This window comes from Manis javanica, chromosome 1 (assembly GCF_040802235.1).
Source record: "Manis javanica isolate MJ-LG chromosome 1, MJ_LKY, whole genome shotgun sequence".
Lineage (NCBI taxonomy): Eukaryota > Metazoa > Chordata > Mammalia > Pholidota > Manidae > Manis > Manis javanica.
Window position 1 is genome coordinate 79,927,532 of NC_133156.1, and position 13,661 is coordinate 79,941,192.

The 13,661-nt window shown below is 35.9% G+C and overlaps 1 protein-coding gene across 1 annotated transcript in view; it reads right to left on the minus strand.

Annotated features, from left to right (window-relative positions):
- The window catches only part of ADGRV1 (adhesion G protein-coupled receptor V1), a 577,341-nt gene that overhangs the window by 314,504 nt on the left and 249,176 nt on the right, over nt 1–13,661 (minus strand). The window contains exons 77-78 of the mRNA XM_037012118.2: nt 6,795–7,040; nt 1,366–1,773 (exon numbers count right to left, since the gene is read on the minus strand). Coding sequence (XP_036868013.2) covers nt 1,366–1,773; nt 6,795–7,040 — 654 coding nt within the window. The remainder of the gene's footprint in view (nt 1–1,365; nt 1,774–6,794; nt 7,041–13,661) is intronic.

The window sequence follows — 13,661 nt, forward strand, 5'->3', positions numbered from 1 at the left end:
ATCAGAGCAAAGGCAGCTTCGTTTGGAATATAATTCTTTAAAGAACTCAAAATAATTGTCCATTTGAATTTGTAATATTTTGTAACACTGAGGAAATATTTTCTTCCTCTAATAATCCCCAGGTTACTTATTTCATATAGATTAATATATGAGAAAAAATTTTACTGTTTGCTAATAGTTACTCAAAGAAAATTACATTTTTCCATAGGAGCTTCTTTCATAATTCAGTTTCATTATTCATGATAGATGCAATCTATCATGCACAAAACAATCAAGATACACTACTTGACAACTGTAATTAAATAAGGGTCACTCTTTTACCAAAAAATGTAGCTCTTTCTATAACACAATGAGGGGTAAAATAGTGGCATAATGTCCTTATATCTTCTCTAGATCATCTGACATGGGCTTCTCTTTTCTAAAATGTAGTTACTATACATTATCTACCTTTTCTTGGCCAAAATCAACGCGTTATGGTCCTATGCCATTTCATCATTAGAAATTTTAAGTTAGAATATTTCCCAGAGGAAATTCTCATCTCTAGTACTTTGTCGGAACAAAACAGCAGGCACTTCTCTTTGCTGTACCCGCTATTTGGCAAGGCCTCCTCTTCTTGTCTGTGTACTTTATAATTTTTTGCTCTTTAGACATTGGATTTTAAGAGATATGAAAAGAAATAAAATAGGCATGACAATCTAAAACCCCACTGTAAACATTTTAAGTATTTAAAGATCACTGTGTACGAGTTTTTATAAACACATGTATGCATTTCAAATTTTGTATATTTGTATATATTTATAAGAATTATCATAACAAGCCCTCAACAGCCCCCACAAGAGTTAGTGTCTTTAGTAATAATTCTTTTAAGTACATTTCATTTATATCCTTAGGACCATTTATCTCCACTTAATTTCATCATTTGCAGAAGTGTAAATTAATAAATTGGTTTAAAGTAAAACCTGTTTGGTCAAAGTCCACACCAGTTTGAATGCCTGATATCACCTGGTCATCCCTGAGTTCTCTCCTGTGAAAGTTCTCAGTGACCTGGGGGAGCAAGGGCCAAGGAGGGCCATGTTCAATAGCATTTAAGCCAGAAGAACTATGTCATCTCATCCAAAAGACTGAGATGCAATATCAAAAGATATTCATCCAGCTTCTGGAGAATCAAGTTTGAGATTAAAGCTTCCAAACAGGCATCAGCCACATCCAAGCAAAAGTACGGTGTCAGATGTGATCAATTCTGTTGTTAAGTTCAGAAATTTTCCTTTCTCATAATTCCTAACTGACATTATAACTGTTACGTGGTTCTTAGTTTTTTAATTTATGAAATTAAACCAACTGCTCACACTTGTGAGGGCTCCTTACCTTGTCTATTAAGTGCATCACAGCACCAAGCTGTTCCTCCGTGTTCTCCATGGCCACTTTTGTGCTGATGGTGTGGAGCACTCTGTTGAGAATGTCCCCATCCAGGGGCTGCTGCAGCTGATCCGCAAGCCCCCAAAAGGCCTGCGAATCTGCGTCGGAGACGAGAGTGACGTTGGCAGTCCCATACACTTTATCAATCATGGCACCACCTTTTGGGTCAAAAAGCATAATCTGGAAGCGTTTAGGAAATGGACTTAAAGATCCTGCCTCTGGCGTTAGGATAACATCCAATAAGGTGTTTCTCTGGCCAGGTTCAAAGACCAATGTACCTTCAGTTCTCACAAAATCCTTCCCAGAAAGAGCTGGAGATACGACAGTACGACCAATTCTTTCGGCACTCCTCAACTCCTAGAATCAAACAGCACCACAGTTGTGAAACTACACCATCTCTGATCTTGTCCTAAACAAATTCTTATTTCTAAAATTCTAGTTCTTCTAAATAAACTGATGGGCCATAACATTACTCCTGGGGTATTACAAAATGTGGGGTTTTGTACTTTTTCTTAAACTAGTGAGATAAATACACATTATACAGTGATTAGAAAAGACAGAGGCCTAAAAACAAAATTTGTCAAAGACAAATACCATACGGTTTTACTTGTATGTGGTATCTACAAATAAAACAGAAAGAGACTCATGAACACAGAGAAGAAACTGGTGGTTGCCACAGAGGAGGGAGGTGGGGTGATGGGTGAAATAGGTAACAGGGATAAAGAGGAACAAAGTTCCAATTATAAAATAAATAAGTAACAGAGACAAAAAGTACAGCATGTGGAATATAGCCAGAGGGAATACTGTAATAACTTTGTATAGCAAAAGATGGCAACTACACTTATCATAGTGAGCCTGTCATAATGTATAGAACTGTCGAATCACTGTTGTACACCTGAAACCAGTACAATTTGTAGATCAACTGTACTTCTATAAAACAAGAAAATTAGAAATGTCTCTATTGCCTCACAGAATTCCTTCAATTGTGAACATGCTAAAAATTGTGCTTACATAACACAGGCTGCATAATGGAAGCATGGAGAAATAGAGGGAATATTTACATTTTAGTTCTCACCAAGAAATTTGGGGGATATGGAGTTTGGAGGAATAAAGAATAGGCAGAAGAGAGAAAGGAGGAAGAAGAAGAGACTGATCTCTTTTTTATACTTAGATATAAAAATACTCAAAGGAATAAATGTCTGGAGCATATACCATAGTTTCTTCAAATTGTGGTAATCACAAGTTATTTGTAAAGTGGAGCATTATGATTTAGTCAAGGAAGAACCAAAGAAATGTACACTTACTACTGAGCCAACAAATCCTGAACTCCTATTACTGCCTGGTGGCACAATGAACACCTACATTCATATTCTAGCAGAAATCATAGACAGGACAAAAATTATAGAATGAATAATAAAACTTCACCTGAAGATGAATTCTCTGAATAAAAATAAAACTAGGTGAGGGAATGCAGGGTGGAGGTCAGGGTATTATTTAAAATCACGCTGGTCACAGAAGCTCTTGATATGGTATTTGAGCAGAGACCTTAGTGATGTAAGGGAACTGGCCACATAAGGACCTGGGGGGAAATATTCTAGGTACAGGGAACACGATTACCAAGGGAACCACCTTAGAATATTAGAGGAAGAACCAGAAGGGTAGTAAGATTGGAAGAAGGATGAGAGTACAAGCTGCTGACATTGGAGAGGTAGGTAGAGGTCAGATCATATACATCCATTATACAAAGTGTGGCAGGAAGACACTGGAGGATTCCAGCAGCAGAGCAACACATTTCATTTCATATTTCCATGAGTATTTTGGCTCTTTTGCATAGACAGGCTGCAGCTGGGAATGAGCATAGAAGCAGGGAGAAGAGAGAGTTTTCTGCACTAGTTCATGCAAAAAACAACAGTAGCTTGGAGTAGGGGTGTAAGAAGTACTCACAGTGGGAATGCATTTTGACTGTACAGGCAGTAGGATCTCCTAGTTAATTCAAAGTTAGGGGGAGAATAAGGATAACACTGAGCTATTTGCCTGGATGAATGGTGGAAACTGGGGGAAATACTACTAAGGGAAAAATGGAGTTATTTATAATACATATTAAGCCTGAGATTCCTTTTAGATATTCAGATAAGGATATCAAAAAGGAGCAATCAGATATATGAGTCTGGATCAGGGGTGAAGAGGCTTAGTGATAAATACTCAGGAGTTTTCATTTTATAGATAACATTTAAAGAAAACAGGTTGGGATGGTATAGAGAGAGAGTGAGTCTTGGTGGACCTCGATCTAAATTGGTCAGAAGACCAACACAGGCAAAAGGAAGGTGCTACCAAAGTGAAGTGTTAAAAATAGTAAAGGGTGGTGTTCCAGAAGCCCAAAGAAAAAGGGTATGCTTCCAGGAGGAAGTGATCAACTGTGTCAATATGTGAAAATTCAATGAAGATAAACTGTTTTGAGTCGCATGGAATGTGCAATGAGTGAAGAATGTTCTGCTGAAGGAAACAACACAATTATCTATTGACTTCAGAATGGATACAGAATCCACTGGACTAAATACTATGTAAGAGCATAAGAGAGAGACCTATACACATTGACATGGTGTTTGTCAAAAACATATTGTTAAGCCAAAGCAGCATACCATAAAGCAATACAACTGGAAGCAGCTCATTTGCATAATTTCCTAAACAGGTGTATATGGTAGGTGGTAAAGCTATAAATAAAAGCAAGAAAATAATTCAACATGAAATTGAGGAAAGAGGTTATCTTTAAGATGTTATTCTGCCAGGAAGAAACAGGCCAGCATGGGGAAGGGTTCACAGCAGCTCATTCTATGATCCCGGTAAAGGTGGAGTTCTTAAGAAAGGTGTTGGTGAGTTTATTACTTACTATAAACTGCATCTATACATTCCACCCACTATTTTCCAGTAGGATTAATTTCACAATGCAGATTTTTAAAGGAAATGGAACTTTTCAAAATGTTGTGTTTATAAAATACATATAACACAAACAAGAAGCACTATGCAATTTAAAAGCAATGACAAAAAAATACAGAAATAGCCTCTGAGTACAACAAGCAATGTGAGAATGCAGGAAAGGCATGTTCTTTCCTGAGCTTGTGTGCTCCGGGTTAGCACACACACATACACACATAATCAAAGTATTTAGGAATGGTTTTCAAATGGCTTAGCTATAGGCCTATTTAACTTAAAGTCAACTGGAATAAATGATATTTCCATTGTCTCAAATCTTTATATTACAAATACATAGTTATAAGGGAAATTATACTAAGACTATAGTATTTATGTACAAGGAAATGCTGGCCTGAAAGGGTATGCATACTAGAGCTACTGCTTCTACTACATTATTAAAATTTATTTAAAGTAGAATGAAAATTGGTATCATTATAGCAGAATAGCAACTTGGTTCATAATTATTTTCTCATCCTTGCCTACTACTGGAAAATAGAATTACATGTCTTTGTCTGCTAGTAATATGTCTGGCATTCATAGAGGGAAATGCAGGGGCAGGGAAGCAACAGGAGTTAAAAAAAATATCAGAGAGGTAAAACCTTTATTTCTAATCTTTTTTTTTTTTTTTTTTAGGAGAGCAAGGAGGAGGCTTTTATTTAGAGATAAAGTGAAAGGACAGAGCTTCCAGCTCACGCCAGGAGGGGACAAGAGAGTCCCTATTTCTAATCTTTTAAATTAAACTTTCATTTTGAGATAATTGTAGATTCACATGCAGTTAAAAGAAGTAACAAAGAGTGACCTCACCTCCTGCATCCTTTAGCCAGTACCCCTTGTTGGCAACATCTAGCATAGTTATAATATATCACAACCAGGATATTTACATTGATACAGTAAAGGTAAAGAACACCTCATCAACACAGGGATCTTTCTTACTGTATTTATAGTCATATAAAAATGCTATGAGTTACATGCTAGTGAGAGCATGTGTTGTGCAAGGAATCATTTATGAAGAATCTAGAAAAATATAAATGAGTATAATAGAGATAACTGGCATTCAAATTCTTATTTTGGCAACTTCAATTCCCCTCTCATCAGAGTGTATGAACTAGTCTGAAATGTGCCTCAAATCCCTTTATCATCTGTTGTTCTCCAGTCTCCTTCTTGTACTCTACAAAGTAGTGAGCTTATGACGATAGATGTCTTATGGGTGAAGAAGATGAAGAAAGCACGTATTTCTTCTCATTTTGCATCCTGTCTTATATAGCCAAAATTTAAAAATACTAAATCTCTCCCATTATGAATCAAAATACTTTTTTGTGTGTTCATATATTTCAAGGCTATTTAGACTGGAATTTATTCCTAGAGTCTCACAGGATAGAGTTTTTTTCTTCTTGTTTGCCAAGATGTGAACTCTGTCATAAAGAAAAGGCTTTTCTGCCTGGCAAGCTTCCAGAACAGCTCTCCTCCTAACCTCCTGTCCCTGACACAGGGACTGCTACACAGCAAACTGGCTGGACATATGTCAATGTCATGCACAGAATGTTCTACATGGTTGAGTTACCCAGTGATGACATAATCAAGCACATGCTAAAGAGCACTTTGAAAAAAAAAACCAACTTTGAAAACTTGAGACCTACAGAGTGACCAGGTTTGGAATCTTGAAACAGAGGAAATGGCAGAACTGTCCAGAATAACAAACTGGGTTTATTGTACTAGTCAAGGGGAAAAACAAAGAGAGGGTTAAGGTAGGAAAGTTCCCATCTCAACAACGGTGCTTCAAGCAGAGTGCATATACACATTTGTAACATATTAAGAGTCTTGCTGCTAAAATAAAGTTTAAAAAAGTAATGCTGGGAAGATTGTATAGTGCTCTTTGGATCAACCCCCAGGATACTGTCACAGCTTTACAAGCATTATTCTTCTGAGTCCCTGGATACTCACCTGCTCCCTCTCTTCCCTCTGATGTCACCTACCAGAAAGGATGTGAAGAGCAGGGACCTCATAAACTCATGGGTTAAAAGGAACAGGGAGGTCAGGTAGTGTTTGAAGTTATGCAGAAGGAGATTTTCATCTAAGTCATACAAAGACTCTTACTTTCTGTTTCTGGTCTACTACAACTACATTCTGAAGAAATTTTAACTCTCTAGAGATTTTACCAACAGATTTATGTAAGACACTTTGCATTGTACAATCATCAACTTTTCCAAAATAAAGAAAAACAAAAGACTGTCATTGTAAAACAATGATATAAGTGAAAAAACTGTTTCAAGGATAAACCTTAATGTAATAAACATAACATGAATTATGATGGTGACATCAGAAAACAATGTATCGATTATTGTTTCATTACACATGCTCCAAGTAAAGAATAAAACCTTAATGTTTGTTAATCTATATTCCATGCCTACCTGGGTACTGAAGTTAACAGATATCATTTGTCCTATTGCAGAATCCCGGGCCACCTGCAGAGTGACTGAAGTGGCTTTCTTATGAGCCACTGGCAGCCGAGAACCCACAGAAAAATACACGAGGCTTTGAGGTTCATCACTGTGTAAGAATGTGATCTGTGCGAATCGGGCACTATTGTTTATTGCTGCTCCGGCAGTTACTTCATACAGTTCAACATAAAAATGTATTTTAACTTGAGATGCAATCTGACAATGAGAAAAAGGAAAAAAAGATGATTACAAATACATTTCTATTTCAAGACAGTTCTGCTATTAGAAAATAGCATTCTTCATATACATAATTATAGATATGAATATTTACATTATGAATAATTATAGATTAAACTTTAGTCAAAGTATAGTTGACATATAGGTGTACAACACAGTGATTCAACAATGCTGTCACTATGACATGCTCACCACAATAAGTATAGTTGTCACTGTCACCACACAGTTACTACAGTATTGACTATATTCTCTAGGCTGTACTTTTCATCACCATAACATCTTTATTTTATAATTGGAAGTTTGTACCTCTTTATGTCTTTCAACCATTTCACCTGCTCCCCACCCTACCTCACCTATGGCAACCACCAATTTGTTCTGTATTTGAGTCATATTTCTGTTTTGTTTGCTTTTTTAGATTTCACATGCAAGTGAAATCACTAATCTTTCTCCATTGGCTTATTTCACTTAGCCCTTTTTAATGGCTGATTAATATTCCATTGTGTGTATGTACCACCTCCTCATTATCCATTCCTCTATCAATGGACACGTAGGTTGCTTCCATATCTTGGCTACTGTTAATAATGGTATAATAAACATAGGGGTCATATACCTTTCTGAGTTAGTGATTTTGTTTTCTTCTGGTAAATACCCATAAGTAGAACTACTAGGCCATACAGTATTTCTATTTTTAATTTTCTGAGGAACTCTCTTGTAACGCCAGAGGTAAAATATGTTCCCAGCCTGGGACAGATGACCTTTGAAACTGAAATCAGTCAAAGGAAGAAATAAAGAAACCCATTTATTGCTTACAAGTAGTCATCCACTTTTGCTCACCCATGTTTCTTGTGACCTGGCTACAAACAGGGACCCCACCAAACCTCTTGAGAGTAGTCCAATTATACCCTGGCTCCCCCCACCCTTGTAGTCACCTATTGATATGGAGACGGGCTACTCTTCTCCACCCCTTGGAAACACCTATTGATATGGAGAAGCACTAAGGCCTGACAAGAGATTCTGGAAATACTACAATTTTACCCACACCTCTGTACTGTTTTTCATAGAGGACAGACCAATTTACATTACCACCAACAGTGCAAGAGGGTTCCCATTTCTCCACATCCTTGCCAACACTTAATTCTTTTCTTTTTGATACTAGCCATTTTGACTAGTGTGGGGTGATATCTCATTGTGGTTTTGATTTCAATTTCCATGATGACTGGTGATGCTGAGCATCTTTCATGTGTCTGTTGGCCATCTGTAGGTCATGTGTCTGTAGGTCTTCTTTGGAATAATGTCTATTCAGCTGCTCTGCCCATTTTTCAAACAGATTATTTGTAGGTTTTCTTGGTGTTGAGTTGTATGAGTTCTTTATGTATTTTGGATATTAACCCCTTATAAGATATAGCATTTGCTGCTGGGCATAGAAGCCACAGGGCATAAATACGCAAAGAAGTAAAAAACTAACCTTTTCAAACAATAAGGCTTCTCTCTCACTTACCAACTTTACATTTCCCTTTATGGCCCCGGAAGATGACTGGTTAGCCAGAGACGGGTAAGATTCCTCAAGGGAGGAATAACCTAAGACAGGCACAGTCGCAGGGGGGCCATAGGTAAGGAATTGGGGATCAACAGAGGTTAGGCTTAGAACCTCCCCACCCCCCCGTTCTGAGAGAAATCTGCTGCATCCATGGATGTTTTATTTCCCTTGTCTATCTTGGATTAACACATAGTCTACAGGCACACACCTGATCATCTACATTTGCTCTCTTACAACACTAAACTATGTTTTCTACCTTTATCTTGCATCTACCTACCACTTCAGCATTTTATTAAAAATAATAATAATAAAGAGAGAAATGTGGTATCCACATATAAATCAAGTATAAAAATCAAACGAATATTCATATTTGAACTGACTGTTTATAGTTCATAATGCATGATCAAAACCGAAAGTTTCTGTGAGGACTGCCCTTGTACTAATCACCATGTAACTTATTCACTATGTAAGAATTTGTTCTCCATGTAAGAACTTGTTCGTTATGCTTCAGAAGATTGGAGACTGACGAAAATTAGTCTTGGGGTGGATTAATGATTATACATTGAGCATTGAGTCCCCTATACAGAATTTTATTGTTGTCAACAACCATTTGATCAAAAAAAAAAAGGAGAGATGCCCTCACAAAAAAAAATAAATAAAGTACACACTTCCAATTGTAAAATAAGTAAGTAACCAGGATGTAATGTATAGCATAAGGAATATAGTCAAAATATTGTGACAACTTGGTATGGTGATAGCTGGTACCTAGAATTATCATGTATATAGATGTTCAATCACTGTGTTGTACACCTGAAACTAATGTAATACTGTATGTCAACTACCCTTCAATAAAAAATAATTATCTAAATAAATAAATAAATAAATAAAAATATAGCATTTGCAAATATATTCTTCCATGCAGCAGGTTCCCTTTTCATTTTGTTGATGGTTTCTATCACTTTGCAGAATCTTTTAGTTTGATGTAGTACCACTTGTTTATTTTTGCTTTTGTTTTCTTTGCCTAAGAAAACATATCTAGAAAAAAACTGTTAATGCTGACCTTCAAGAGCTTACTGTCTGTTTTCTTTCAGTAGTCTTATGGTTTTAGGTCTTATATTTAGATCTTGAATCCATTTTGAGTTGACTTTTGTGTAAGGTGTGAGAAAATGGTCCAATTTCATTTTTTTGAGTGTGTCTTTCCAGTTTTCCCAGCACCATTTATTGAAGAGACTGTCTTTTCCTCACTGTATATTCTTGCCTCCACTGTTACAGGTTAATTGACCATATAAGAGTGGGTTAATTTTTTCACCATTGATCTATTTGTATATTTTTGTGCCAGTACTATGCTATTTTTGATTACTATAGATTTGTAGTATAGCTTGAAATCAGGAACATGATACGTTCAGCTTTGTTCTTATTTATAGAATTAAATTCTGATGTTAGATTACCAAGAGATTGATTTTTTTTGGTGTTTTAAGAAATAACTTTACTCTTGCTAGTTGAGCTTCTTATTACAAAATCAATGTCAAGAAACAACTTATGTGTACCTCAATAAACCTACCAAAGGATAAATAACATATATTCATCCAATGAAATGCTAATTATTAGTTAAAACAAATGTATTTTTCAGTACTTTTCAACATGGATGGATCAGAAAAATGATCAGGAGAGAAAAAATCAAGTTGCATAATATGTATAGCATGATGCAATAAATGTAGAGTTAAAATTACATAAAGTCACTATATTTTGTTAATGGTACATATTTATTTAAATATTTAAAAGCAAAAAACCACAATGACAGTAGTTGGCTTTGGAAGAGGAGTTGGACTGGGAAGAGGACAGGAGGTGGAGTTGGAGAATGACACTGGGGACAGGGGAAAGCTGCCTATAATGTTTTATTTAAAGGGTTTTATATATAAATATGACCAAATATTGATAACAGTCAATTCTGTAATTTTATGTATCAATAAGTCTAAGTTTAGTCCGCTGGCTATAGTTCCCTCATGTTTCACTTCAATTCTTTCTCAACAAGCTCAAATAATTTATTGTCTAAAGCCTGAATTTAATTTTATAACATACTGTCTGTCACCTGTTTTTACTTACTCACTCTTACATAATAACCTAAAAATCTGAGTATTGTTAGCTTCCTGGCATGACTCAAAGAAGCTAAGTTGATGCATTTTTCAACTGCATGTGTCACTGAATCTCTAATTTGATATATCATTTTTATCTATCAGCAAGGGCCTTCTCATTTGTTTTGTGATCATTTTAATGAGAATCATTACATCATAAAACAATACAATATACTCTTTAGTATTATCCAAGAATAAGTACTGTCTTAGCCACAAAGTAAATGAACTTAATTCCCTTTTATTGTCTGAAGAAATATGTTTAGCTTTCCTATAGCAAATAGCTATATTTTTGCTGATGCACTGTCAATAAATATTGAAATGTGGAGATAACTATACTCTTCCCACTTTTGAGAAACTAAATTTGGCAAATACAATAAAGTAAAGCATTAGGAAAGCATGGGTAACTACATTCAATAGCTATTATTCCCTGATGGCCAAGTGAGCTTGAACTCACAATAGTTTAATTTAACTAAGGATTCTGGCATATTACATTCCAAAACAGAATCTTGTATTTTCCAGTAAAATATTTCTTTTCATTGTGATTATGATGAGAACATTACTTATAACCACTTAGAGTGAAAGAATATGTTATTATCTAAGTAAGGAGCCATATAAAATTGAACAATGTATAGATGAGTGCCAATACAGAATTAGACTAGAGACAAAGGGACTCCTCAGTCTTACAACTGAATACTCTGTTCAAACAACATGCCTGAATTGTATTGGGAAAATAAAACTCACAGATCACATCTGAACCTCTCTAGATTTAAATATGACTGGAGACCTCACTAAAGGTCTCAATGTAATTGCCAGTAAGTTCTACTCCTAGTGAGGTCACAAACATTCCAGGATGATCTTCTGCCAAACTAATATAAAATTATTTTTCATGGGCCCCAAATCTGCTCAGAAGCAGACTATCAAAGTAATGATGAAACAGTATCTTACTCAAGTACTTTTTAAACATTTTCAAGAAATATTTAAACAATCTGTGCAGTTTAAGCAGATTTTCTGGGTTAAGAATATGCTTCGTAAGTTAACTATTACCTTTATCTATTTTGTTAATATGGAACCATAAGTTAAAGCCGCAGGGAAAAGGGAAATGAACTAGACTTCAACATATGAGTTCTAATCTTAGCCAAGTAATTGACAAGGGAAAATTAAATTCTTCATATGTTGAAAATGAAAATATTAAATAACTGTAGAGATAATCATTAGATATATGATTAAGTAGAAAAACTTTGAGGTTCGTAAGACTGGACCAGGTTTAGAAGAAACCACTATTATTAATCAGTGCTGTAATTCTATGGATGAATGTGTTGTGTTTGCTGTGTTGTAACTTCCCTACCACTAAGGCTGATGTAGCTACTACTCCAGTCGCTGAACTGCCTTGGGCTCCATTCCCATCCATTCTGAACAACAGATGGATGGTAATACCAACCATCTCTTAGGAAGGGCCAACTCCTTGCCAAGAACTGGGCAAAGAACTTCTCATTTGCTGTCTCATTTAATCTATCCACCCCATGAAATACGGGAGGCTCAGGAGGGTGAGCAAATGATCAGTGGCACCCAGCTAATAAGCAGAAGAGCTTAGATTTGAACCCAGGTCTTCTATCATCAGAGTCCAAGCTCTTAACCACCATCTTACCTCTCATAGTAAGCCCAGTATCCTTATAGCACTTCCTCTGATAAAAAATAAAGAGACAGTTCTTACATCAAAAGCCAAGGAACAACTGTGTGCTCTGCTGGGACCTCCAAATAATCTCTCAAAGCCAACTAGAGAAGAGCGTGGCCGCAGGATCAGTCTCATTCATAACTCTAGGTAGCAGTTTATCAGACATAGAAGGAATTGGAACTGGATTAGTAATAACATTCCTTCTAGTCACAAAATGTTAGATGCTAAAATGCGTATTAGAAGCTCACAGTATTTAAAACAATTTTTTTTCATTCTTCCAGTAATATAATCTTCATCCCTCTTTTTAAGTTTCCTCTTACTGAGGCTGGAATGTGTACTCCTCTTGCCTATACTTTGCCTTTTTACAGTGGGAAGATGACGAGAGCAAATGCCTTGAAAATTAGCTGCTTCTGAGGATGCAGAAGAAAACTCAACTCTATTATTCAAACATTACATTAGAAAGAGAAGTAAGAAGTGACACCAAATTCTTTCTCTTGCCTAACTGACATGACTTGGATATGGGCTCAGTAGCATTTCCTGAGTTAGGAAAAAGGACAGACAGAGTTAGCATCCTCTGGACTGCCTAGTACATTCTCTTATCCCTTACCTGTGCCATGTTTATTATCTAGGAATTCCCTTAACATTATCCTACAAGAAGGGCAAGCTCAGAGGAATAGTCTCTTCTCCCATCTTCATTCAATGGGCCTATTTCTTTTCCTCTCAGCTTCTCTATGACCACCCTTTCCCCTGCAGGTAGAGATCAAATTTCATTGAAACTCAATTCTTTATCTTTCAGCATTTTTACCTACTGTACCTGGCTGCTGTCACCAGTAAGATATTTCCACTCTGTAAAAATTAATTTCATCTCTAAATACAAACAAGTCTCACTTTACAAGAGCCAAGTCAGAAAAAGACTGATAAACACATATATCCAAAGAGCAATACAGGAATGAACTCACTCTGATCTCAAGAGACTTTTCTTACAATTTTGAAGTTAATATATACTGTATAAGATAGCTGTCTTAAGACTAATGAGACCTGTCCAAGATTCTAATTCACCAGAAATCTTGAGATAAAATGCACAACAGAATTTTCAATAACTCATGTGTGCAGCACATGCTTATGGAAGATGATGGGAAGAATGTCAATATAAATAAAACCATGTTCTAATTTTCCAGCAGATGGAAGTCCAATAATCAAAATAAAATATATATTAGTTTTGATCCTGAATGTAATCAGTAACTTCCATAAGAAAGGTG